The sequence below is a fragment of the Buteo buteo genome, chromosome 31, assembly GCF_964188355.1.
Source record: "Buteo buteo chromosome 31, bButBut1.hap1.1, whole genome shotgun sequence".
In the NCBI taxonomy this organism is placed as follows: domain Eukaryota; kingdom Metazoa; phylum Chordata; class Aves; order Accipitriformes; family Accipitridae; genus Buteo; species Buteo buteo.
In genome coordinates, this window is record NC_134201.1 from 1635926 (window position 1) to 1662120 (window position 26195).

Sequence of the window (26195 nt, forward strand, 5' to 3'; positions counted from 1 at the left end):
AGCTCCACGAGGAGCTACAAAGAAGCACAAGGCCAGTAAGACACCCTTGGTCAAGTGTTTTAACTGTGGCAAACGTGGACACATTAGGAGCAAATGTACAGCTTCTGCTAAGAAAGATGACAATACCACCAAGAATACAGGAAGAAGGGAAACTTTACACCGACCGTGACGGCCCCTTGCGCGACGACACAAACGCAAGGATCTTGGGCTGCCAGCCCTCAGGCAGCCTCGTGACCACCAGATCCACCGCTGCAGGGAGCTCCGGCGTGGATGTGGAAACCGCAGTAGACATTACGTTGATGGACACAGGGGTACACTTGGTGGATAGCAACATAAAGAGGCCTCTGGGGTTCGGGCTTAGTGCCTTTTTAATGGGACGATCTTCAACAGCTCTAAAAGGAATTTTGGTAGTCCCAGGGCTTATTGATGCAGATTTTTGTGGGACTGTGAACATTATGATTCTTGTTTTAATCCCTCTTGTTTCTATTCCTAAAGGTACCAGAATAGCACAATTATTTCCATTCAGGTCGTGTGTTCCAAACCCAGGTGAAGTACAACGTGGAGATGGTGGATTCGGCTCCACAGGGAAACCACAGGTATACCTTGCCATGGACATAACAACCGGTAAACCAGAAAAGGTAGTGCAATTGGAAAGGCCTGACGGCGTTATCGTCAAGAAACTGATGACAATCGCTACAGGAGGTGATGTTACGATTATTTCACGATATATTTGGCCTCCATCATGGCCACTGATCGATCCAAATTTTGGCATTGCAGGGATAGGGGGCACACAAGCCACCTTAGTAAGTCAGCTTCCGATTACATTTGTGTTCCCCTACAGTGAAAACGTTACGACGCGTCCGTATGTCATGACTACCCCAACTGAATTGTTTGGCCTCATAGACCGTGATTTATTGAGCCAAATGAAGGCAATGTTAGTGACCCATCCTTTTTAGGAGCAGTCACTGGGGGCGGCCAATCCTGAAAATTAGCTGGAAAACAGATGAACCTGTTTGGATTGATCAGTGGCCACTAAATTCTGAAAGGCTGTTACAAATACAAGAGTTAGTTGAGGACCAATTGAGAGCGGGACATGTTGTTCCTTCTACTAGTCCATGGCATACACCAATATTTACCATTCCCAAGAAAACTGGGAAATGGAGACTGTTACATGGTCTCAGAGCTGTGAATGCAGTGATGCACAGTATGGGAGCCCTGCAGCCAGGTTTGCCGTTTCCAGTTATGCTTCCAGAAGAATGGGATTTGTTAATTATAGATCTAACGGATTGTTTTTTCACCATTCCCTTGCACCCAGGTGGCGCTGAACGGTTTGCCTTTTCGGTACCATCGATTAACAAGGCAGAGCCCTGTAAGAGATACCATTGGGTCGTGTTACCGCAAGGAATGTGCAATTCCCCCACTACGTGTCAGGTATATGTGGCCTGGGGATTAAAGCCTGTAAGGAAGCAGTTTCCTCAGTTACATTTTGATGGCGGGAAGGAACTTGCCACAGGATGAATTTTTAACTCAATTGCAGGACATCTCAAGCCATCGCGGAGTAATAATTACTCCTGAAAAGGTGCAAAAGGCAGCACCTTGGAAGTGTTTGGGGTGGCACATAGATGCTAGCAATGTTAGAAATTTCAACAGTACATGATGTCCAGAAGCTTGTGGGAGATAGCCAGTGGGTGCGGAATCTTTGCGGTATCACTAATAACGATATGGCCCCTCTGGTAGAACTCTTGGGTACGAGCGCACGTGCAGATTGATACCTATCCTGCTGCCATGTGGGCCACGGTACAAACTGGAGAAAAGGCCTTACATATTGAATGACATCTTCACGCTTCTCTTGCAGTGCTGGGTGTGCCTAAAGAAATTAAGATGGACAACGGCCCGGCCTATGGTCCTATACGATTTGCTTGATTTTGTAATTTGTGGGGGATTGACCATGGTACAGGTATTCCTCATCTTCCCACAGGACAGGCTATTGTCGAACGGGCCAACCAGATCCTAAAGAGCATGCTGCAAAAACAAAAGGGGGGAACCCAGGGCTTACTCCCAGAGGAACGATTGGCCAAAGCCTTTTTTGTGCTAGATTATCTTAGATTGACAGGTGATCACAAAGACCCACGAATGGTAGTGCATCATGCTCTTTCACAGGCAGAAAGGACACAACAAAGTACAGGAATCACGGTAATGTATAAGGACCCGGAATCGTCCCAGCGGCAACTGGCGCGGCACCGGCGGGTGCTGGAGCCACTGATCCAACAGATTCTGACTAATAAAGTATTACACTTTAGAGTACTAGCAGACGTTGAGTCCTTCAGAGAGGTTTTTAGAACAGTGTGCCTTATTGTATGTAGAACTTGCTTTAGGTAAAGAGGTGTGTTAAGCATAATTTGATTAAACATAGTGTGATTACGGGAAGACAGTGTGGGGTAAACGCAAAAGTTAGAGCCAACATTAGGGGTAAGGTCTATTTCCATTAATAACCTGGGAACAAGGTTGATTGTGTTTCCACAGATACAGGCCCACGACGGACTCCTGTTCGATTTGCACGACCATCATCATCTGGAGCATCATAGATGATGTGGCAACATGAATACCACCTCAACCGAAAACTAATGTATAGGTCACCTTGGATAACATAATAGGTCAAGATTCTCTGTGCATTGCTACTGCATCGTAAAGCCTATGAACCAATAGACAAGATGACTATGACTCGTGCAGCGCACCTGGCCAGCGAGTGCATGCGTCATAGATTGCAAGCGAGGCGGACTTTTGGCACCCGCTGGCCACGTGTGCTGAAACCTGTTCCTCTGCAAATGTATAGAAACCGGGATTTTCCGAAGAGCATCGGGCTGCTGTGCGGTGAGGCCATCGTTGCCTCTGTGGGGATGCCCACGGAAAGCTGGCACCTACCGATTGCTGGGCTGAGTTCGCGGAGCAAGATGGCACAAGAATGTATGGATGGTTCATCTTCCTCATAGTCCTCATGGTCTGGGTCATTAGGGGTAACGGGTTGGCTCAAAGAATTATTGGCATTATAGTAGTTATTGTGATTTTAGCTATTGCAATAATTTTACCTTGTTCAGCTTGTTAAGGAAAAATGGCATCCCAAATTATTAAGTAAGCTTGGATTGCTCAAAACCAAAAAGGGGGAATTGTTGAGGATTTCTCGGCTGGAGAAAGGCATGTGAGCAATCCAGCCGTTATGTGGGAACGAAGCGTAAGTTTACAAAATGCTGGAGCAGACAAGGACGCTGTGTCCTTGTACGCTGGGAAAAAAGAAGATAAGAAGAGCCTGGCAAACAACACCTGGATGCTGAAGAATGAGATAAGTGACTGCTGGACACCTCGTGAAGAAGCTTGCGCAGCCAATGGAGAATAAGATAGTGTCGCGTGAAACGGGGTATTGTACCAATTAGAGTATTGTATAAGGCGCGTGCACAAGCGCATAAGGTATATAACTGTATCAAACGTTGTAGTAAATGGACTTCACTTGATCACATCGGCCTGTGTGTGATGACCCCTGTAGATCCTCCACAACAGTAAAGAACGGTTAAGCAAGGAAGAGGATGATAAGACCCCCAAAGAACACCCGACAACCACCCAAGGCTACAAATGCGACTGCGCGAAGGGCATTTGCATATGTTAATGTTTTCTCTGAAATGTAATGAATATGTATAAGGTTTCCGGGAAATATAATTAATATTTATATCACACAGGTATTTAAACTTCACTAACGAGCTTGACGGTGTGCACGACAGGTGGTGCAGTCCCCCGTGTACCCGGCGCTGAAATAACCATGCCTGCTTTATAACTCTCCGAGTTGTAAAGTTTATTCCGCTCATCAGCGAGGCCAGGTCTACTCCGCCTGCTCAGGTAGGGAGACCATGTCTACCCCACCGGCGCCAGTCAGGAGGCCTGGTCTACCCCACCTAAGCGGTTAGGGAGGCTAGATCTACCCAACCCACGCGTGTAGGGAGGCCAGGTCTACGCCTTCCGTGCGTTTAGGGAGGCCAGGTCTACCCCACCGGCACCAGCTAAGAGACCTGGTCTAACTCTGCCTGCGCGAGTAGGGAGGCCTGGTCTACTCCAATGGTGCCATTAGGGAGGCCAGGTCTACCTCGTCCTTTGCAGTAGGAACTCCTGGTCGACCCTGCCCGCTCGGTTAGTTAGGCCAGGTCTAAATAGCCCTCTCCCGTCAAAACCCAGCCAGGCTGGAGAGACATCAACAAAGGAATAGAAATGCTGGGGTGAGAGCTAGGTAGGAAAGCAAGGTGGATGTCAACAGCCTGAAGGGAAAGAGATAAGGCATGGGACAGGTTATGACAGCCTGCAGTAGAGATGGCCAAGTGCTCTGGCAAGGCTGAAAGGCAGAACAGGTCCAAGGTATTTGTTGTCCTGGCTTTGTCAGCTGCCTCTGCCACCAAGGCCTACCAGGCAAAACTTGTTTTGAGGCTCTGGACGTAGTTCCTTCCTCACCCCTGCTTGGGGAGGCTGGGAGGTGTTGCACAGTTTCCCTACACTTGGCATTGCTCACCCTCACATCCTGCTGACCCAGGAAGAGGCCTGAGCCATGCATGAGGGACAGGATCTGCCTTCCCAGGGCCTGGGGATCAGGGCTTGGCCTTTCTGCTGCATAAAACAAAGCAAGAGTTTTCTCAGCATTACAGCCACCTGCACAGTGCTTTTGCCTACCTGCAATCACAGCCTCCAATCTTCTGCTCTAACGAGTCCCTGGGGAGGCTTTGCCAGGAATGGCCCTCAGTGGGGCCCATTACTGCTTCAAGGTACTTTGCTTCTGACTTTGACTTCTTGAGAAGTTTCTTTCAGTCTGCTCTCAGTAGCTGAGGTTCATGGGCTGAGCCTCAAACACACCATGGGGCTCATTAAGATACAGAAAGCCCTAACGAGCCTTGTGCCTTCCTGCAATTATCTCAAAGTCTGCAAGACTTGTATAGCTAATTAGAAAAACTTCCTAGTGTAGTTAAGGAGGAAGATTTCAAAGTGCACCTATACCCATGATTTTTTTCTTTTAAAGGGTAGTTTTTCTTACTTTTCAGTTTGGAGAAGAGGTGATAGAAGCATTCTCCAAGTGCTAATGATCCAGAGTGTCTCCTCTGGAGGTCTGAACAGCTGGGAAAAGCAGTCCCTTGAGGTCTGACACTGTATGGACACCCTTGCTCCTCACCGCTCAAACCTCAGCACTTCTGACATTGGCCACCTGGGGGCTTACATCTCTGTCCCTTGCCTCAGGCTTCTCCACTGATCTCTACAGCTGGAGGTTAAAGCTCCATTGCATCATCTCCCCCTGCTCTCCTTAGAGAACTGGCTGCACACAGGCCCAGAAGAATTTTTCGTATTTGCAAGCAAAGCAAAGAAAACCATGATGAAGTTTCATAAACAATAAGTCACACTTGTCAACCACATGCGAAGTACAAGCTGCCCCTAATGAGGCTGCCTTCCTACAAGGGATAGTCTTATGAGAAATGTTTGTGACAGATACTAAAAAGTTAGAGATAAACACAATTAAAGAATTGGCTAAAGAGGCAATTAGGCTACTGGAAGACAGGCAAGCTCTTAGCTCCCTGAAGCTCAAAGCAGCTGCATAGGGGAGAGGTATCTTGATGAACAAAGAGTAAGGGAAGGAGAGCAGTGGAGCATCATAGAAAGGGCCTTTGCCTAGGCAGTCTGCATCTGAAAAGATGACTTTCAGAAATGGTCATTGTGTCAGGACACGTGTAACTACGTGAAGGACTAGAGCAACTAAATACACTGTAGGACAGGCAGAATAGTGGCAACGAAGTTACAGGGGAAGATGGTTATTTCTTTGGAACGTCCTCTTTAAAGTGTCATGGAATTGGTAGGGGTCTCTTGAGAGTGAACACAACCCAACGTTGTGCCCATCTTCTAAAGAGGCCAAAAGTGCAACCCAGGGAACCGCAGGCTGTACAAGGTCACTTTGATGAGGAACGTGCCATTGAGTGACTCCTCATGGGTGACATTTCTGGGCACCTAAGAAAGGACAACATTGGCATGGACTTCCCAAGGGTAAAACAGGCCTTGCCAACATGATTGCCATCATGACGAAGTGCATTTGTGCATGAGGGGAGCACAGTGGGTGTTGTTTACCTCCACTTCAGCAAGACTTTTGGCACGGTCTCCCTCAATATTCTTCTACTCAAGTTAGGACTTTATGGTCTGGATGGATAGACAAAGAGATGGGCAAAACACCAGTTGGATGATGATGCTGAGATGACAGTGGTGAAGAGGCCGTACCCTACCTGGAGGCCAGGGGATATATTGGGGCACTGTGGGGCTGCACAGGGGAGTCTCCTGGGCGCTGTGCAGTTTAACACCTGTAAGCATGACCCAGAGGACACAATTCTCACCACGTTTGTTGATGGCACTATATTGGGAGGAGCATTCCTGTGCCTTGGGATGCCATTCAGGGGAACCCTAGCAGGCAGAAGGACTGTCCTGTCAGGGACTTTGTGAGATACAAGAAAGACAAAGGCCAGATCCTGCGCCTGGGATAGACTAACAGCCTGCAGTGGCAGGGGAAGGGGACTGCCTGGCCAGAGAGCATCTCTGAGGAAACAGCCCTGGTGGTGCTGGGGGACAGAAGGCAAAAAACGATCCAGCAGTGATCCACATGATTCAGGGCTACCTGGTAGCAGAGGTGGCCAGCAGTGTCCTGGAGTGTAGCAAGAAGAGCCTCGCCAAAAGAGTGAGGGAAATTATTGTGTCCCCTGCCCATCACTTGTCAAACCACCTGTACACTACTGTGTCCATTTCTGGGACCCTGGTTCAAGTGTCCTGGGTCTGGCTGGGGTGGGGTTCACTTTCTTCGTAGCAGCCCCTATGGTGTTATGTTTTGCATTGGTGCCTGAAACAGTGTTGATAACACACCAGCATTTTAGCTGTTGCTGAATAGTGTTTGCACAGTGTCAAGGCCTTCTCTGTTTCTGACTCTGCACCCTCCTAGCGAGTAGGCTGGGGGTGGGAGAGAAGCTGGGACAGAACGGGACACAGCCAGGCAAGCTGACCCCATCTGACCAAAGGGATATTCCATACCATATGACGTCATGCTCAGCAATAAAAGCTTGGGCAGAGGACGAAGAAGGTGGAGTTTCCTGTCGTTCAAGGTGTCTGTTGAAGGGAGACTGGCTGGGTGTCACTCTGCTTGTGGGAGGTGGGAAGTGATTGCCTTTGCATTGCCTGTTGGGTTGGCTTTATATTTGTTGTAATCTTTTCTCATTCAACTATTATCTGTTTTTGTCCCAACCCAAAAGCTGCACAACAACTCCATGCAGCAGCATGGGTAGAGACGTGGCCGGCTAAGGAGTGCTCTGCGGAGAAGGGCCTGGGCAGCAGGATGATGCCATATGAGCCAGTGGGCCTCCCATTTCAAAAGGAGAGTGGAGGAACTGGAGAAGGTCCAGAGGAGGTCTGCCAAGATGGAGTGAGGGACTTAAGGCACGAGCTGTGAGGAGAGACTGAGGGAACTTGGCCTCTCTAGCCTGCTGAAGGAGGCCTGGGGCCACCTAACAAGAGCCTACAGCTACCTGGAGAGATGGTGGAGCCAAGCTCTCTTCTGCAGTGGCCAATGATATGACAGAGGCAACAGCCACAAATTATGTCTTGGGAGCTTTAGGCTGAGCCTTAGGGAAAAATAAAATAGACTAGGAGGAGTGTTGTTATGATGTCCACCTTTGGAGGTCTTCCTTGCTCCTCAAAGTCACATCCAGCCTGGAGGCTGGACTACAGACTCCCCAACACTCTCTTGCCCACCAACCCTTCCAGGAGCCTGTGCCTTGCCACACGCTGTACAAGAAGAGATCAAATTGGAGGTGAGGGTCTCTACATCATACGCTGATCAGACAATTGAGGTTGGAAGGGAGCTCAGGTGGTCTGTAGTCCAATGCCCAGCTGCAAGCAGGGCCAGCTCTGAGGTCAGACCAGGTTGCTCAGTAAATGTCGGCATCCACAGAGAGAGCTGACACATGAACCAGGCATCTAGGCCACCATTACAGAAATGGAGACGAGGCATTTGACCAGCTCCCTGAGCACAGCTAGGGGTATGCCATGCCTCCTGAGATTCCTGGGAACATCCACCTTCTTGTCCACAGGAGTGGGTTCCTTATGCAAGTCTCCTGGCATATCTGCAGACCAATGGGGTGCTTTAGGCTGCAAAGAGAATTGAAAGAAAGCCTGTGACTGGGGTACTATCAGATTAATTGCTACAAGAGAGGGAGATGCAGGGATCTCAGAGCTGCCAGGTTCCTGCTGAAGATTTAAGGCCTCTGAGATAGCAGCAGAAGATACCAGTTTTGAACTGGCATAGCCTTTAGATCTTTTCACATGTGATGACTCTGCTCCCCCAGTTCAATCATTGGCACCTGGAAACCACCCCTGCTTTTCCTTCCTCTCCTCCCAAAACCTGACCAAGGGATGACAGGAAGAAAGGAAGCAGAAAGGCCCTAGGCCTCCATGACTCAGCTGGGCTCTGACACTTGGAGGGCCACAGGGTCCTTCCATTGTGCATCCCATAAAGGATCAAGCTGGGAAGTGAGCCTGCAAGTCTGAATCAACAAGGTCCGTGGACAGGCAGGGCTGTGTCTCTGGCTGTGTCTGGAGACCAGTAGCCCTACAGCATAGATCAAGCTGGGGCTGAAACTCAGGCCTAGGCTTCAATGGTCTCCTGGGCCCATGGACAGAGGTGTGGGTGGAGGCCGCAGGTGATGCTGCTCAGGGCCCTGACACTGCCATCCTAGACCCCACCTGCCAGTGCCCTCAATAGGCCAAATTCTCATTCCCTGATGGGCAGGGTCTGTCTGCTCTCTGCTACTCTCCTTCTTCCCAACCCTGGGGAACTGGGACACCCCAATTTCATGGTCATTATGGCCAAGGCTGACACCAGTCTTCACATCCCTGACCAGCTCTTCCTCTTCTGGGAGTTCCAGGTCCAGGTGAGCATCAGACTGGATGGCCTATTCAGAAGCTGAGCCACGCAGAAGCTCCCACCTCATCAGTTGCCTGTCCCATAGAGAATGTCCACACTTATCTGAGCTGCCCTGACATCACGCAAGGCATCCCCCACTTCTCACCTTCTGTGTCGGTCTCTCCTAAGCATGTTGTGCCTCCATTCACCAAAAAACCCGTGGGAGCTGTCCTTGCTCACCTCAGCTTATTCCACTCATGTCACAGCTCTGCCATGGTCCGCAGCGCTCCCGCTGTCCACACCCCAGGCGGTGGGCTTTGATGCCCATGAGGACTGCAGCACCTCAGATGTGGCTCCAGGGCCAAGGGCAGGCTTGTAACAAGGAAAGCTTCTACCAAGCGATGGGAGCCCTTGTCTAGAAAGACTTGGCTTCTGAGCAGAGGCATGCTGGAGTAGATGGCAGGTGGCAACATCATGATGAAAGAGGTTCCCACCAAGAGCAAAAGCTGCAGTCCCCAAGGCCAGAGAGAAAGAGGCCTGGGCTGTGCAGCCCTGGCAGGAGAGGGGTTTGCTGTCCCAGGTGACTCTGCAGCACTGTGGGACCTGTGTCAGAGGTGAAGCTCATCTTCAAGAAGGACAAGCCCCTGGGGGAGGACAGCCTGTGACCCAACCCCACTGTGGACGTCATGCTGGGGGTCGACCAGTTAGATAGCAGCTCCACAGGGAAGGACCTTGAGGTCCCAGAGGGCAAGCAGCTGAGCATGGGCAAGCAATGCACCCTCATGACAAAGGCCAACAGCCTCCTGGGCTGCATTAGGAGAAGCCTTGCTGGCAGAGGGAGGGAGGTGATCCTTCCCCTCTACTCAGCGCTGCTGAGGCCACAGCTGGAGTGCTGTGTCAAGTGCTGCGCTGCCCAGTGCATCATATTTGTTGACCTACTCAAGCAAGTTCAGCAAAGGGCCACAAAGCTGGTTTAAGGGACTGGAGAATCCTTCAGAGGACAAAGTCTGAGAGATGTGGGACTGTTCAGTCTGGAGAAGTCTTGGAGGCATATTATTAATGTGTATAAAATTCTATATGAACCCAAGAAAACACCGTTCCACTCTGTGAGTGGTTAAAAACTGGAACAGGCTGCCCGGAGAGGTTGTGGAGTCCTCATTCGTGGAGGTACTCCATACCGACCTAGAGAAGGTGCTGAGCAACATACTCTAGCTGACCCTTCCTCAGCTGAGGGGGTTGAACTGGATGGTCTCCAGCGGTACCTTCCAATCGCAACATGTCTGTGATTCTGTGAGTATAAAGGAGAAAGGTAAGACAGAAAGAAATGAACACCCCATAGCCTTGACAACAAATATTGTGGGATCCCATGGAGGAGACCCAAGCTGGAAGAGGGGAGAAGTGTGAGAAGGAAGGAGCAGCAGAGTTGTTCTGTAGTGATTGTTAACCCCCTCTTCACCGTCCCCCATGCTCCTCTTTGGGTTGGGATGAGTAAAAGAGTTTGGAGCAAGGGAGTAATATGACCCTGCCTCCTGGCAGCTGCTTCATGGTGCCTGTCCTTGTGCTGTCCCAGCCCCAATGCACATACAGGGTCCCACAGACCCACTGTGCAGGCACAGCATGGGAAAGGGGAGAGTCAGGGTTGGGGACCTTCCCCCCATTGTGATCCCAATGGCAGCCTTCAGATCACAGTTCTACCATGACCCTCCTACTTTTGCAGCTTCCCCAGCACCTGACCCATGTCCCGCTGAAGCCTTTTCCCATGTGAGGCTTTTTAGACAGCTCTGCTCCAGGGTCTGCCAGGGTCTGGGGAAGGAGAGGGACTGGGCAGGGCTGTCTGTTCCCCAAACCAGCCCTTGGCCCAGCAGGAAGATGGAGGTGGCCTCACAGCAAAACTCACCCGTAAACCTGGGGTGACCAGCAAGTGCTGGAAATGGCCAGTGAGAGATTCTGAGTGACAAAGTCCCTGAGCCACCTTTGAAGTCTGTCCACACCACCAAGGGCACAGACCAGACTCGCCCTCTCCCCGACACCTGCATGTCTTCCATGCTTGCCACAAGCCCTAGCTCTGAACGACAAAACCCCAGTGTGAGTCCTTGCCCTGCGTGGTCACACTCTAAAAACTATACACTGATATTTTTCTCTCCTGGGCACTTTCCAGCCCAGCACAGCTCCCCCTAAACTCTTCCCAGTTCCCTTGAACTCCTTCCACCCCCACTGCCATCTCCCCAGCACAGCCCAGTCTGGCATGGCCCCACAGCAGTGCCCACCACAGGGTGCAGCAGAGCTCTGGGCACTCACCCCACAGCCCCAGACCCTCTGAAGGGCACAGCAGCTCCTCGGGGGTGGAGAGGGCTGAGCCCAGGGGTGGGGGGCAGGTGTGGGGGCATCTGTGGCACAAGGCCTGAGGAGATCCCCTTGTATGATGGAAATGCTGCTATGGAGGCCAGCTCTGTCACACAAGTGCCCATTGCCTGTCCTTGCCTGCGGTCACAGGCCTGACACACAGCAGGACTCTCACCAAGCTTGAAGAGCACTCAGGCCTTCCTCCAACCCAAGGGTTCAGAAGGAAAGCATGGAAGTGGGAAGAGAGCAGCTCAGGAAAGACCAAGCGCTGGTGCTCCCTGGCACTGCTGCTGTGCCAGGACTCTTTTCTTCTTCCCCTCTGCACACAGGCACTGCTCCCTGCAGCTGCAGAGAAGGTCTTGGAGGAAGAAGCTTGGAAAAACAAGTCACTGCAGGGGTCTTTATTTTGTTTAAACACATGACACAGAAAGCCTGGATAGACTGTGAATTAGAAACTGGAGGAATAAAGACACTGCTTTTTGGAGAGCATTCAGATAAGTAAAACAAAGCAAAAAGAGCAATCAAAAATCTCACTTAAAAACCAAAATCTCCCTAAAAACCACGAGAAGACAGGCTGGGCCTGTAATGATACATGAGTGCTATGCAGAAGACAACAGGAAATTTATTGCTTTTGAAAGCATCCAGTCATTGGTTTTCTCAGGGCATCCTTGATCTCATGGTTTCTCATGCTGTAGATGAGGGGGTTCACGACTGGAGGCACCACCGAGTACAGAACTGCCACCAGCAGGTCCAGGGATGGGGAGGAGATGGAGGGGGGCTTCAGGTAGGCAAAACTGCCAGTGCTTATAAACAAGGAGACCACAGCCAGGTGAGGGAGGCACGTGGAAAAGGCTTTGTGCCGTCCCTGCTCGGAGGGGATCCTCAGCACAGCCCTGAAGATCTGCACATAGGACAGTACAATGAAAACAAAACACCCAAAGACTAAACTGACACTAACCACAAGTACCCCAGCTTCCCTGAGGTAGGCATCTGAGCAGGAGAGCTTGAGGATCTGGGGGATTTCACAGAAGAACTGGTCCACAGCATTGCCTTGGCAGAGGGGTAGTGAAAATGTATTGGCAGTGTGCAGTGCAGCATTGAGGAACCCACAGCCCCAGGCAGCTGCTGCCATGTGGACACAAGCTCTGCTGCCCAGGAGGGTCCCGTAGTGCAGGGGTTTGCAGATGGCGACGTAGCGGTCATAGGCCATGACAGTGAGAAGAAAACACTCTGCTGAGATCAAAAAGACTAACAGAAAGACCTGGGCAGCACATCCTGCATAGGAGATGGCCCTGTTGTTCCAGAGGGAGTTGGCCATGGCTTTAGGGACAGTGGTGGAGATGGAGCCCAAGTCGAGGAGGGAGAGGTTGAGGAGGAAGAAGTACATGGGTGTGTGGAGGTGGTGGTCACAGGCTATGGTGGTGATGACGAGGCCGTTTCCCAGGAGGGCAGCCAGGTAGATGCCCAGGAAGAGCCAGAAGTGCAAGAGCTGCAGCTCCCTAACGTTGGCAAACGCCAGGAGGAGGAACTCGGTGATGGAGCTGCTGTTGGACATCTGCTGCCTCTGGGTGTGGAGCACTGAACAAGGAGGCAAGGGCAGTGACAAGTTAGGACAGTATTCTCTGATCAAAATCAAAGCTATTTCTCGTAAAACATGTTCACTGCATTTTTTCCATTTCAGCAAGATCTCTGTTCAACTCTGTGGATCGAACTCTGGTTGTTGCTGGCTGAGTGTGCCGTGAGAAGCAGGACCTCTACCCACTGGCTGCCAAGGGGTCAGCCCTGCTCTGCAGGAGTGTAGTTCTTAGAATGGTGTCAGTCAGTGAGTTAGTCCTGGTGTTTGAATTGGTCAGATGAAACCGCTCCTAAGGTAAAAGTTCTTGTCAGCATCTGCCCTCCCAGGGATAAGAAATCACAATCAAAACAGTGTTTGGGTGACAGAAGGGTTTTTAGAGCTCTTCCCCATCTCACCTGGTGATTACCTTGGATTTCAGAAACCCGTGTCCTTTCTGCTTCACTCAGAGAAAATAAAGTATGTCCTGTGAGGCAAGAGGATTGCCTGTGGCTTAGTGCAGAGAGAGGGGAGCTGGTCTGTCACTCTGTATTGTAACCACTACCCTGAGCTTGCACCTTTCTGAGATGGAGTGTAATCACACCCCCATATTAACCTGAAAAGGCTCCAGCCACTACTGAGAGCAGAGAGACCCACTGTCCAACACCAAGTGTCTCCCCCTTTCTCAAGGTCCCCAAAACCCACCTCTTGCCAAGAACACACATGGCTCATATCACAAACCCAACTGCATTTCCTCAGTCATGCCATCTCTGTGCTTCTCCATGGGGCATTCAGAAACACCAAATGGGGCAAATCTGCATCCTGGAGGGCAGCTCACAGCTTGGAAGGACACCCAAAGGAGGTAGCCAAATGTCCTGATAATGGTATCTCAGGAAGGGAGAGTCAGCTCATTTGCCAGGGGATGACACAGACTGCACTGCCCAAAGCCCCACAGCATGGAGGAAAACTTGGACACATGTAACCTTGTTCCCATGGACACACCTGCATGAGAGGACCCACAGGATCACTGTGTGACTCTGCAGCTGAAACTCCCATCCCCAGAGAACCTGACAGTAAGAACAAGTTAACAATAACAATAACACTGACAAGTGCGGAAACAAGGAAAAACACAGTGATGGTTGGGATCAGAGAGGCAAGGGGAGACGCATCTGCAGTCTCAGGAAAGAGTGACCACTACCCAGCTGTGCATGCCACCTGCCAGACACCAGCACAGCCAGGCAGTTGTTCTCAGTCCCTGTGCTCTACTTCAGGAGGCTCCTCTCAGACTTACTGACCACTCCAAGTTACAGCTCAGGAGTCTCAGGGACTTGTTTCAGCATGACAGCTCCTTTTCCATTTCTCCCCCAAATTCCCCAAGACTAGGAAGCAGAAAACACAGACTCAGGGAAGCTCCTTAACTTTATAGAAATCCCTGCTTTGATCTTCCTCTTGAAAAGTGCCCTTGGAAACTTCCTGGGGGTGATCTGGAGCTGTGAGCAGCCCTGACCCACACAGCACCCTCTTGTCAGCAGAAGAACCGTGCCCCGTTGCGAGATGCTTCTTCCACCCACAGCTTCTCCCCACTCTGCTGTTACAGTTCCCCAGGCAGGCTGAGTCCTTACCCTGACCGGTGGCAGAGTCCCTGCCCCAGCACACAGCCCCCCACGGTGCAGGGACCCTGCTCAGAAGGACAGCCCTGGGCACCCCTGGCTGCACACCCACCTTCACACTCTGCAGCCATCCCCAGGTGAAGGCAGCTGACATGCCCTGTCCCTCTGAGGGTGCAGCAGGGAAGCTGTGCTCCAAAGCACGGCCTTTTTCTCTGCACTGCAGAAACTGTGAGAGTCCCTCTGACAGATCCCATAGGCTGTGGGATGTGCCAGCTTTAGGAGCTCATTCCAGGAACCACAGCTGCATTGCCCTGCAGCCAGAGACTTACCCTGTCAAGGGCTGTCAAGATTTTTCTCCAGGTCAGCTGTCCTCTCTCCTCCCACCCCAGACTGCCTTCAACCTCTGTCTTCCTTCCCTCCTCTCCCCTCGGTGCCTCAGCCCTGCTGTGCTTTGCAGAGGAGCTGCTCCTGGGCAGAGCTGTCTCTCGGCAGTGCTGCCTGCTTGCCATGAGCTCCCTCCAGCCCAGGAGCCCAGCCCAGCTCAGCAGCAGAGGAGCAGCCCAAGGCAGCCCTTTCTCTGCCCCCTCTGGGCTCCCTCCAGGTGTCCCTGGGGCTCCAGGGGAGCCTGCTGGGAAACAGGCTGAGGCAATCACTGATGATCCTTCCCTCAGCTCAGGAGAGCCACTTCTTTCCTGAAATAAATTTTTCCACTCAAAGACAAAGTTACATCTACATGTGACCTTTCTTTCTTTCCAGAAATATAATCCTTCTCTCAGAGTTACTTTTAATGTACCACTTTTTTCATGTTATTCTTTAGACAGGATACTCAGAGAGTGGAAGGCAGGGATCTCCTTTACACCTACAGAGAGAAGGCATCCTTGGGTCAATGGTGGCATTTCATCTGCGTTTCTATTCATGGCATTTGGAGGAGACTCAGCTCTCTCCCATGCACTCCACAAAGCCACAGGAGGTGGGATTCCTCTTGACTCTCTTCAGGTGGGCACAAAATAGGCACCTGCATGGGAGCTCCTTCTCTCAGCTCCCTTCTGAATTAATGGAGATGGAAGGCAGGAGTCAGGTGTGCAGACGCAAATACCTGGTGACATCTAAGTTGCCAGAGGTGGTCCAAGATACATGTAGGTAACAGCAAACTGTAATTGAGAAGTTCATAGAGGCAGGGCAACATCTTGGGAATCATGTATGAGCCTGGTGGGAATTTCCTTTGGAATGTGCACTGCCAGGAGGAGCTGAAGACCCATAGCTTGTCACAGAAACGTGACATTTTTGGACTAAATGAGACGTGGTGGGACAGGTTGCTGAGCTGTGGTGCTGCAATGGAAGGATACAGGCTCTGCCCAGGGAGCAGCAGGGAGGATGCGGTGTGTTCCCCCTTTATGAAAGGGAAGCTTGGATTTGTGGAGGTCTGCTCTGTGACAGACAACAGGTTGGACTAGCTTTTGCCATTTAGGATGAGAGCAGGAGTCAGCAAGAATGACCTTGTGTTGGAAGTTACAAACTGCTTGCTCAGGGAGAGGAAACAGAAAAGGTTTTTGTCAGCAGCCCCAGGAAGTCTCCAGGTTCATAAGCAGGTTCCTGTGGTGAACTTAAGTGCCCTGGCATTCCCTGGCAAAGCAAAGCAACAGGGTGCCAACAGCCTGAATTTGGCTCTTGGGACAACATCTTCTTGGGACAGCTGCCAGGTGGGCCACCAAGGGTGATTCTCACCTGGACCTGATTGTGGCCAACAAGGAACAGCTGGTTAAGGATGTGATGATGTTCAGTGTCAGCCTTGGCTGTCATGGCCATGAATTAGTGGGGGATGAGACACCAAAGGGCAGTGAGTAAGGCCAGCAGCAGAACACAGACCTTGGACTCCAGAGGAGAAGACTTTGTCACACTCAGGAGACTGAGACAAGTGGTGCCATGGGAAGCAGCTCTGAAGGGGGAAGCAGCATGGGAAATCTGGTAGGGCTAACAGGACAGCCTCCTGCAAGCACATGAATGATCTCCCCAAATACCCTTGAAGAGAAGCAACCATCTCCAGAGGCTGCTTGTGTGAACCGACTGAGCTCCAGGGCAAAAAGGCAGCAGGCAGGAGGTGGAAGCAGGGAAAGCTGCCGACAGAACGTAGAAACCTTGTCCCAGGACCTAGGGGTGATGCCAAAGCCAAAGGTCCCATTGCCTTGAGAGATGCAGGGGAGGATAGAGGCAGCAAGATGAGCTGATACTGGTTCATGAACTGTAAAAGAATAGACAGGGATCATGTGGGCCTGCTGCTGAGCTTCCTAAGTGTAGGAGCAGGTAAGGATGAGGAACTTAATGACTTCTTTGGCTGTGCCGTCTGCCAGGCCTTTGTGACTGGTGGCAGGACCCTGGAGGAAAACAACCAGAAGTAAGTGGGGATCAAGTCAGAGGTTACTTGAGTACACTCAGCCTCGAACAGCCCCTGGGAGCAGAGGGGAATCATCCAAGGCTGGAGAGGGAGCAAGCCAATTCCATAGCAAGGCTCACCCTGCATCACTTTTGACAGATCATGGAGATCAGGACAAGTCCCTGATGGCCTCCAAAAATTTGACAGCTGTCTTCCAACAAAGGCCAGAGCATTACCAGGGGAATGAAAGGCTGTTTAACCTCCTATAGGAGAGCAATGTGTCCCTGAGCATGTCCTCCTGGATAGTATTTCTGGGAAGATGAAGATGAAGGTGAATGGGCATGGCCAGCATGGATTTATCCATGCTGGTGTTTTTTTAGTGTGATTTTGGGTTTTGAGTGTGATTGTTGATTGCTCTTTTTGCTTTGTTTTACTTATCTGGATGCTCTCCACAAAGCAATGTCTTTATTCCTCCAGTTCCTAATTCACATTCTATCCAGGCTTCCTGTGCCCTGGAGGCTGTGCAAAAGAGGAGCCATACCCTCTGTGTGTTTAAACAAAATAAAGGGCCCTGCAGTGACTTGTGTTTTTTTGAGATCCTTCTCCAAGACCTTCTCTGCAGCTGCAGGGAGCAGTGCCTGTGTGCAGAGGGGAAGAAGAAAAGAGTCCTGGCACAGCAGCAGTGCCAGGGAGCACCAGCGCTTGGTCTTTCCTGAGCTGCTCTCTTCCCACTTCCATGCTTTCCTTCTGAACCCTTGGGTTGGAGGAAGGCCTGAGTGCTCTTCAAGCTTGGTGAGAGTCCTGCTGTGTGTCAGGCCTATGACCGCAGGGAACGACAGGCAATGGGCACTTGTGTGACAGAGCTGGCCTCCATAGCAGCATTTCCATCATACAAGGGGATCTCCTCAAGCCTTGTGCCGCAGATGCCCCCCACATGCCCCCCACCCCTGGGCTCAGCCCTCTCCACCCCTGAGGAGCTGCTGTGCCCTTCAGAGGGTCTGGGGCTGTGGGGTGAGTGCCCAGAGCTCTGCTGCACCCTGTGGTTGGCACTGCTGTGGGGCCATGCCAGACTGGGCTGTGCTGGGGAGACAGCAGGGGAGGTGGCGGGAGGTCAGGGGAAGTAGGAAGAGTTTAGGGGGAGCTGGTCTGGGCTGGAAAGTGCCCAGGAGACAAAAAAACCATCTGTGTACAGGTTGTAGTGTGTGACCATGCAGGGCAAGGACTCACACTGGGTGTTTGTGGTGCAGAGGCAGGACTTGTGGAAAACTGTGAAACATGCAGGTGCAGCGGAGAGGAGGAGGCCAGTCTGTGCCCCTGGTGCCATGGATAGATGAGGAAGGTGGCTCAGGGCCCTTGTCACCCCCAGCATCCCTCATTGGCCATTTCCAGCACTTGCTGGTTACCCTATATTTAAGAGTGAGATTTGCTTCGAGGCCATCTCCATTTTCCCGCTGGGCTAAGGGCTGGTTTTGTAAATGGGCAGCCCTGCCCAGCCTCTCTCTCTCCACAGACACTGGCAGACCCTGGGGCAGAGCTGTCTGCAAAGCCCCACATGGGACAAGGCTTCAGCAGGGCATGCGTTGGGTGCTGGGGAAGCTGCAAAAGTAGGAAGGTCATGGGGGAACTGTGATCTGAAGGCTGCCATTGGGATCACAATGGGGGGATCTTTCCCCATCCCTGACTGTACCCTTTCCCGTGCTGTGCCTGCAGAGTGGGGCTGTGGAACCGTGTTTGGGCAATGGGGCTGGGACAGCACATGGACAGGCCACTGACAAGGGCCGTGACGCAGCTGCCAGGAGGTGTCAGCAAGGACAGGTACAAAGCAGGAATTTCTGTTGCCTTTGTTGTGGAGGCATGAGTGTAGGAAAAGAAAAGCTCACCTGGAGATGCTGGTTGCAAGGGAAGTCAAAAGCAAACAGAAGACCTTTGGTCACTTCTGGAGAGACCAAGGCTGAACAAGAGAAATGCAGGGCTGCTGCTGAATGGGGAAGGTGATTTGATAACAGCAGGCACAGCTGGGGCTGAAGGAATGAATGCCTGCTGTGCCTGAGTCTTTCCTGAAATGGTCTCCAGGCCCCTGTGCTCAGGGAAGGGCTTCAAGGAAGAGGAGAGCATGCATTGGCATGAAAGTCAGGAAATCCCGCAAGGAGTGATGCCAGTTTCTGTCTCTGCAGGGGACTAACCCTGGCAATGGCACAGGCGGGGTACTGCCTGGCTGGAAGGAGGCATTTTGGAAAGGTGTTGGTGGACAGTGAGATGGACAGGTTGCAGCCGTGTGCCTTGGAAGCAAGGAAGGACAGCTGCACCGTTGGCTGTACAAACAGGAGCACGGCCAGGTGACTCAGGGAAGGGATTATACAGAACACTGTGTCCAGATTTCAGACCCCAATATAGGAAAGGTGTAAGCAAGCTGTAGCCAGTTTAGCAAAGGGCCCCCATAATGGTCCGAGGCAGGAACACTTTACCTGTGAGGAGAGGCGGAGGGGGCTGGGCTTGTCCAGCCTGGAGAAAGGAAGATCTTGGGCGAAACATGTAGCAGCATTGCAGTGTTCCCAGGAAGACTGAGTCAGGCTCGTGTCCACGATCCAAGACACAAGGACAAAAGACAATGGGCTGAAACAAGGGAGTTGCTGTACATATAGAGGAATACATTTCCAACATGAGGATAGCCACATGCTGGAAGCTGTTTCCCAGGGACTTTGTGTGGGCTTTATCTCAGAAAGTGACCAAGGTGTCTTTGGATAAAGCCCTGAGTAATCTCGTCTAGCCCTGCTTTGAGCAGCAGGAGTTTTTTCCAGAAACCTCCTGAGGTCCCTTGCAGCCTGAAAGATCCTGTCCATCCTTCCCCTTCGTGTTTTCAAATGAGGGAAAGCTCTCAGCTTCTCCCTCACCACAGAAGTAATTCACATCAGGTGCAGGGCTGATTATACGTGCGCCCATACCTACAGCCCTGACCGTATCAAGAATACTTCAGTAGGTGTTTGTGTGATTTCCCCAGGACTATCAGTATCTATTAAAAAAAAAGAAACAACAACAATCCCCCCAAAACCAAGAAAGCAAAAGAAAAACAAGTCATTCATCTTCCAAAACATAAATGTATGCAACACAGCATTCTGCATCTATGGTAGCAGACTTGAAGTCGTGGAAGGGGTAGCAGGGCTTCCCGTTGAAGTGAAATAAGTTAAGTTTTGATTTTGAGGTGGCAGAAGGAGGACATGTATTTCAGGGCTGGCATACAGAGAGAAATAGAAGATTCAAGCAAGTGTGGGGCTGTGATAGTTTGGGTGCGAGAAGAGCATGATGAGGGTATTGGAAGAAGGCAGACAGGTTGTGGGGCACTCACAGGCCTTGACCAATCCTTGCTTGACCACAGTGTGTGTTTGAAGCAACAGCCAGTAAGGACAGAAGGGCATCAGTATGGCTTGGGAGATCCCAAGGCCTGAGTGCGTTGGGGAAAAGGGGACGTAGCTAATGTCTGCAGGGAAACCAGCACAGGCATAGGACAGTGTAGGACAGCCTGCAATGGGGATGACTGAGGGCATTGCAGCAGGTGAGACCACCAGGAGCCAACACAATTGAGATCCTTATCCTCTCCACCCTGGCTGCTGTCTCTTCCACTGAGGCCCATGAGAAGACACCAGGTCCTTACAGCCCCAGGGCATTGTTGCCTCCTCACCCACCCTCTGTGGATCCTGTCCTGCACTCAGCATTGCACACTCCCACATCTTACTGCTCCTTGGAAGAGTCCCAAACATCCCCTGAGGTAACAGATCCCTTTCCCAGAGGATGGGGGTCAGGGCTTGACTGTCCTGCTTGGTGGAACACATCACGGGTTTTTCACAGCCACATTCCACACTTGGTTTTCCACCTCTATCAGTGCCTTTGACTTCCTGCTTCAGCAGCCCCCAGTGACGGTCCCTTTTCTGGTCATTCCCTCCACATCCTTTTCAGGGAGGACCCTCAGTGGGGCCCAGTAACACTCTTGCAAACATGGAGGCTTGCTGCTGACTTTTACTCCTCTAAGGGCTTCTTCAGTCTTTCAGGATCTGCAGTTCAGGAAGTCAGCACCAGAGGGCTCATTAACATGCCAAACACCCTCACAAGTCAAGTCACTGTGCATCATTTTCCTTTAAGCCTTCGATTCTGATGTGCTTAATTAGAGCAGTTTCAGGAGTGTAATCAAAGTGAAATGAGATGAACACTAAACAACAACAAGAAAGGGTTTCTTTTTCTCCACGTTATTTCTCTGCTTATACATGAATTGATATCAGCAATCTCTAATTGATATTGATCCTGGGCATCTGCCAATGCAGTCCGAATAGATATGAAAATCCAGAGCCTTTATGTTCCACAACCTATGGTCAGTCTTCATCCCTACCCTCAACCTACCATGGCTCTCATCAGCCACCTGGGACTTGGAGCAGCCCTGTTCCGATCTGGGCGCTCTCCACTGAAGTCTGTAGCTGTGTGTTTAAGCCCATGGGCACCAATTCCCACCTGTTTTACTTGGAGTATGAGTGGCACACAGACACAGAAGGGTGTTTCTCAATTGCCAACATATGAAAACAAAGGAAGGCAGAATTCAATAAAAAATAAAAGACATTCCTCAGCTAGGTGTTAAGTCCACATTACCTCCTCTGAAACCTGCTTCTTACAGAGGATAACTTTAGACGAAGAGAAAACACATTTTGTGCTTAGTCACAGATCCCAACATGTCCCAAAACATTCCCTGTCCTGGACTTTGTTTCTCCATATTCGCTCTTTTGCACACAGCGTGTCACACACTGAAGTCACGATCTGCCTTGATTCGCAGAGGGGAGCAAGGATACAAAGGGAATGAAATGCTCCCTTTTGAATAGCCAAATCTGCACTAACCCCAACATATCTGGGTTACAGGAACGTCTTCAAGCAGACTCTGCATCATCTAGACACACTGATTTTTCATTCGCTGCTTGGAAAATCACAGGTGTCTCCATTGTAGGTGAAGGGTGGGATGAGAGTGATCACCTCTAACACTAGACACCTTGGGTGCAATTGCCCAGGCTTCCCTTTCTAGTCAAGGGAGTGAAATCACTTGTCTCAGCCTAGCAGCTTTGACACACCCTGCCTGTCCACCAGCTCATGCTCCAGAAGTTCTGCCATTGGTCCTGCTGCACATTTCTCAGTCCCACATGAGGTGCTCAGCTACCTCAGAGTATCTTGGAGGCAGTGGTCACACCCGTGTGGGCAACTGCATCAACCCTTCAGTGGAGATGATACGTACACGTTGAGAAATATGCAGAAAAGGGCTGAGAGTAATAAGTGTGTAAGAAGTCTTCATTTTCAGAGTTTTGAGGGTTTTCTATAAATCCTCAGGATTGCTTTCTCTATTGGCCATTGACATGGAACAGCAAGCTGATCACACTTTCTCTCCCTCTACATAAACCTAGATTTATACAGCCATTTCTGAAATGCATTACCTATGAACTTGTTAAATGGAGAAACTGTTCTCAGGAGAAATTTACATTACAACATTTGACGTCTGCATTTCATATCTAAACAGAGCTGAGAGCGATGCAGGTTGGAGAGGTTGGATAGACCCCACTATTATTTCTTTGCTATCAAGCAATGTCCAGAATTGGTAGCACTTCCCTCCTAACATCCCTTTTTTAAGATGGCCAAATCTTTATGGGCTCTACAATGGCATAACATCATGGCCCTCCAAGTGCCAGACCCCAGCCGACACACCACAGAGGCCCAGAGGACAGCTGATGAAAGGAAATGCCATTCCTATTTGACAACCTGATAAACTTCTCCAATGAAATGGCTGCCTTGGTAGATGAGTAAAGCTGTCGACACTCACTCCCATAAAATCCTCATAGAGAAGCTGTTGAAGCAGAGGCTGGATGAGCAGAGAGTGAGGGGGATTGAAAACTGGCTGAATGGCCGGGCCCATAGGATGGTGATCAGTGGCACGAGGTCTCGCTGGAGGTCAGTCACCAGTGGTGCACTGCAGGGGTCAATACTGGGTCCAGTCCTGTCCCTTCAAACCTCTACTGTAGTTTTGTGGTCCTGTGATATCCTTCAGGGAATTCAGTGCTGCCTGGCACCTCTCTGAAGTGTCAGTGCACTGATGTGCACAGCGTGCTGAACAAAGAGGAGGAATTAGATGTCTGTGTGTGGTTACAGTGAGCGGCAGTCTCATGTGGAAAGCAGAGACGGTGTGAGATAGCACACAGCAGGAGTGCGGCCAGGGATGGACAGGCTTGTAAGGCAAGGAGGGGGAGATGCCCTTTACGATAGAGAGAGCAGTGGGGATGCATGGATCTCTGCCTTGGGACAGGTGATGGGCCTTCTGTGAGCTCACAGGTCAGGATCAGCAGGCAGACCAGCACTGTCCCGAGTGAGCACCGTAACAGACAGAACCCAAGGCATGGACTGAATGAACTCAATGGACATTTTGTGGCCATTTTGCAGGGTTGATCCATAGAGTAAGGGAATGATATCTGTGTTTAAATGAAAGGCTGGGAAGGGGGTGATGGTTACTGAGGCTGTATTGGATACTGTGAGACCTGAGCATGCAGTAAGCAGTATGGAATACGAGGGGGAGCTTGTCCTTTTTGGGGTTGGGATGGAGTTAATTTTCTTCATAGCAGCTCATATGGGGCTGTGTGTTTTGGATTTGTGACCAAAACAGTGTTGATAACACAGGGATGTGTTAGTTATTGCCGAGCAGTGCTTGCGCACTATCCAGGACTTTTCAGCTTCTCACACCACACAACCAGTGAGGTGGCTGGGGGTGCACAAGAATTTGGCAGAGGACACAGCTGGGACAGCTGACCCCAGCTAACCAAAGGGATATTCCAGTCCATTAGATGTCACGCTCAGCAGTAAAAACTGGAGAAAGGAGGAGGAAGGGGGGACATTCAGCGTTACAGTGTTTGCCTTCCTAAGTAACCGTTACACCTGATGGATCTCTGCTTTCCTGGAGATGGCTGAACATCTGCTGAACATCTGAAACATACTCTAGCTGAGCCTTCCTCAGCTGAGGGGGTTGAACCGGATGGTCTCCAGCGGTACCTTCCAATCGCATCATGTCTGTGATTCTGTGAGTATAAAGGAGAAAGGTAAGACAGAAAGAAATGAACAGCACATAGCCTTGACCACAAATATTGTAGGATCCCATGGAGGAGACCCAAGCTGGAACAGGGTAGAAGTGTGAGGAGGAAGGAGCAGCAGAGTTGTTCTGTACTGACTGTTAAACACCTCTTCACCGTCTCCCATGCTCCTCATGGGGTTGTGATGAGTAGAATAATTTGGAGCAAGGAAATAATTTGAGCCTGGGTGTACGTGTGAGGGCAAAGGACTTGAATAATTTTGTCATTGTTTCTCACAATCCACACCTTTTTACTTGGCATAAATTAAATTGGTCTTCCCCAAGCCAAGGCTTCTTTGCCTGTGACAGTAATTAGTAAGTGATCTCCCTGTCTTTATTGTGACCCATGAGCTATTCCATCTTATTTTCTCCCTTGTCCTTTTGAGTTGGAGGTGTGACTGGGCAGCTGGGTGGATGTCTGGGTGTTGGGCAAGGCTAACCCTCTATAGGACGACCACCTCAGGACTGCTGTGTCTGGTATGGGGCTCACCAGCACAAGGAAGACCCCGACAGACTGGAGAGAGGGAAAGTTGCAGAGGCCAGAAGGATGGCTGGGGCCTGGAGCACATTGTCCGACCCAGTGTGGGTCAAGCAGTGGCCCCTATCGAAGCCTCGAATGGATGCTCTTCTTGAGCTAGTTGACCGCGAACTGCAGTGAGGTCACATAGAGCCTTCCACTAGCCCGTGGAACACCCCAGTTTTAGTAATACCCAAAATTACAAATAAATATTAATACCCTGGTTTTCCTAAGACTATCCATTGTATTGGCTGGGCTTTTTCTGGGGGGGCCTGGGCTAGTGCTCCTACTCCCCCTTTTTCATTGAAGTGCACATACAGATCAAGCGGTATGTTCGGGTTCCACCTGGTAAGCGTGCTTGATGACACCTGTTGTTCGATAAAGTCAAGAGAGGTCATTGCTTCTGTCGTCAGAGTTTTTTGTTCCCATGGGTTTTTTCCTTTCAAAAGATCATGCAGGTGGGCCATGATTTCGGGAGGGATTAGGACAATGTTGCGGAGCCATTGCAAGGACCCCACTAGCTGTTGCATATCATGGAGTGTCTTAATGTTCCGGCGGATTTTTATTTGGGGGGGGGTTACGTAGAGACTTGTGATCCCCACTCCCAAAAAACTTACACATGGTCCTCTTTTGATTTTTGCGCTCGCAATTTCGAACCTGTTTGCTTTTAGAGTTTCTGAAACCGTTGACACCAGCTGGTCCACTTGACTTCCTGACGGTGCAGCGATTAGAATATCATCCATATATTGAATGATAGTCGCAGTCGGGTCACTACACTGGACCGGTGCCAATGCTCGATCCACCATGATCTGGCAGATAGTAGGTGAGTTGATCATTCCTTGGGGCAGCACTTTCCACTGGAAGCATAGGTTGGGACGTTGGCTGTTTGGAAACACGACAGAAAAAGCAAATTGCTCCTTGTCCTCCTCATGCAGGGGTATTGAAAAGAAACAGTCCTTAATATCAAGGACAGCACAAGGTTGTCCTTCCGGTATCATAGAGTTCATGGGCAACAGTGTTTGGACAGGACTCATCGGTTGGATTGTCTTGTTTACTTCATGCAGGTTATGGAGGAGACGAAACCCCTCGCCAGTTCGTTTGGGTATTACAAAAACTGGGGTGCTCCATGGGCTAGTGGAGGGCTCTATGTGACCTTGCTGCAGTTCGCGGTCAACTAGCTCAAGAAGAGCATCCATTCGAGGCTTCGATAGGGGCCACTGCTTGACCCACACTGGGTCGGACAATTTCCACATCAGTCTAATTAGTGGAAGTGGGTGTGCGGTAGTGGCCCTTAGGGTAAATTTGTCACCCTGGCTTTTAATAGGGTTAGAGCGTCCCTTCCCAACAGGGGTGGGACCCCTGACATGACATATGGAAAAAGAGTGATAGTTTTCTCTGGTCCCTTTTCAGTGTGAAGCGTGATTGCTACCAATTGAGCACTCCTCCGAGCTCGGGTTAATCCCCTGACTCCACCCACCATGGGGGCATCTTCCAATTTCCAGCGTGGGGGCCAATTTGTTTCAGGAATAACTGTAACATCTGCCCCGGTATCGATCAAAAAGGGGACACTAATGGTGGTGTCATCTGAGGTATTATAGAGGGAACAGATCCCCCACACTACTGGCGGGTTGTCACACGTTACTGCCAGGGCCACCCTGGGGTCTCACCCCCAAGGGGTGGTCTTTGCTGTCCCTGAGATAGGGGCAGATTCGGTTGG

General features: G+C 50.6%; 1 protein-coding gene across 1 annotated transcript; it reads right to left on the bottom strand.

Moving 5' to 3' along the window:
* Window positions 1-11915: 11915 nt before the first annotated feature.
* Window positions 11916-15070, bottom strand: LOC142026126 (olfactory receptor 14A16-like). The gene is made up of 2 exons (XM_075018961.1): window positions 14962-15070; window positions 11916-12871 (listed from the first exon to the last, which is right to left on the bottom strand). Exon 2 carries the CDS (start codon window positions 12846-12848, stop codon window positions 11916-11918), a length of 933 nt encoding a protein of 310 aa, XP_074875062.1. The 5' UTR covers window positions 12849-12871; window positions 14962-15070.
* Window positions 15071-26195: the final 11125 nt, after the last annotated feature.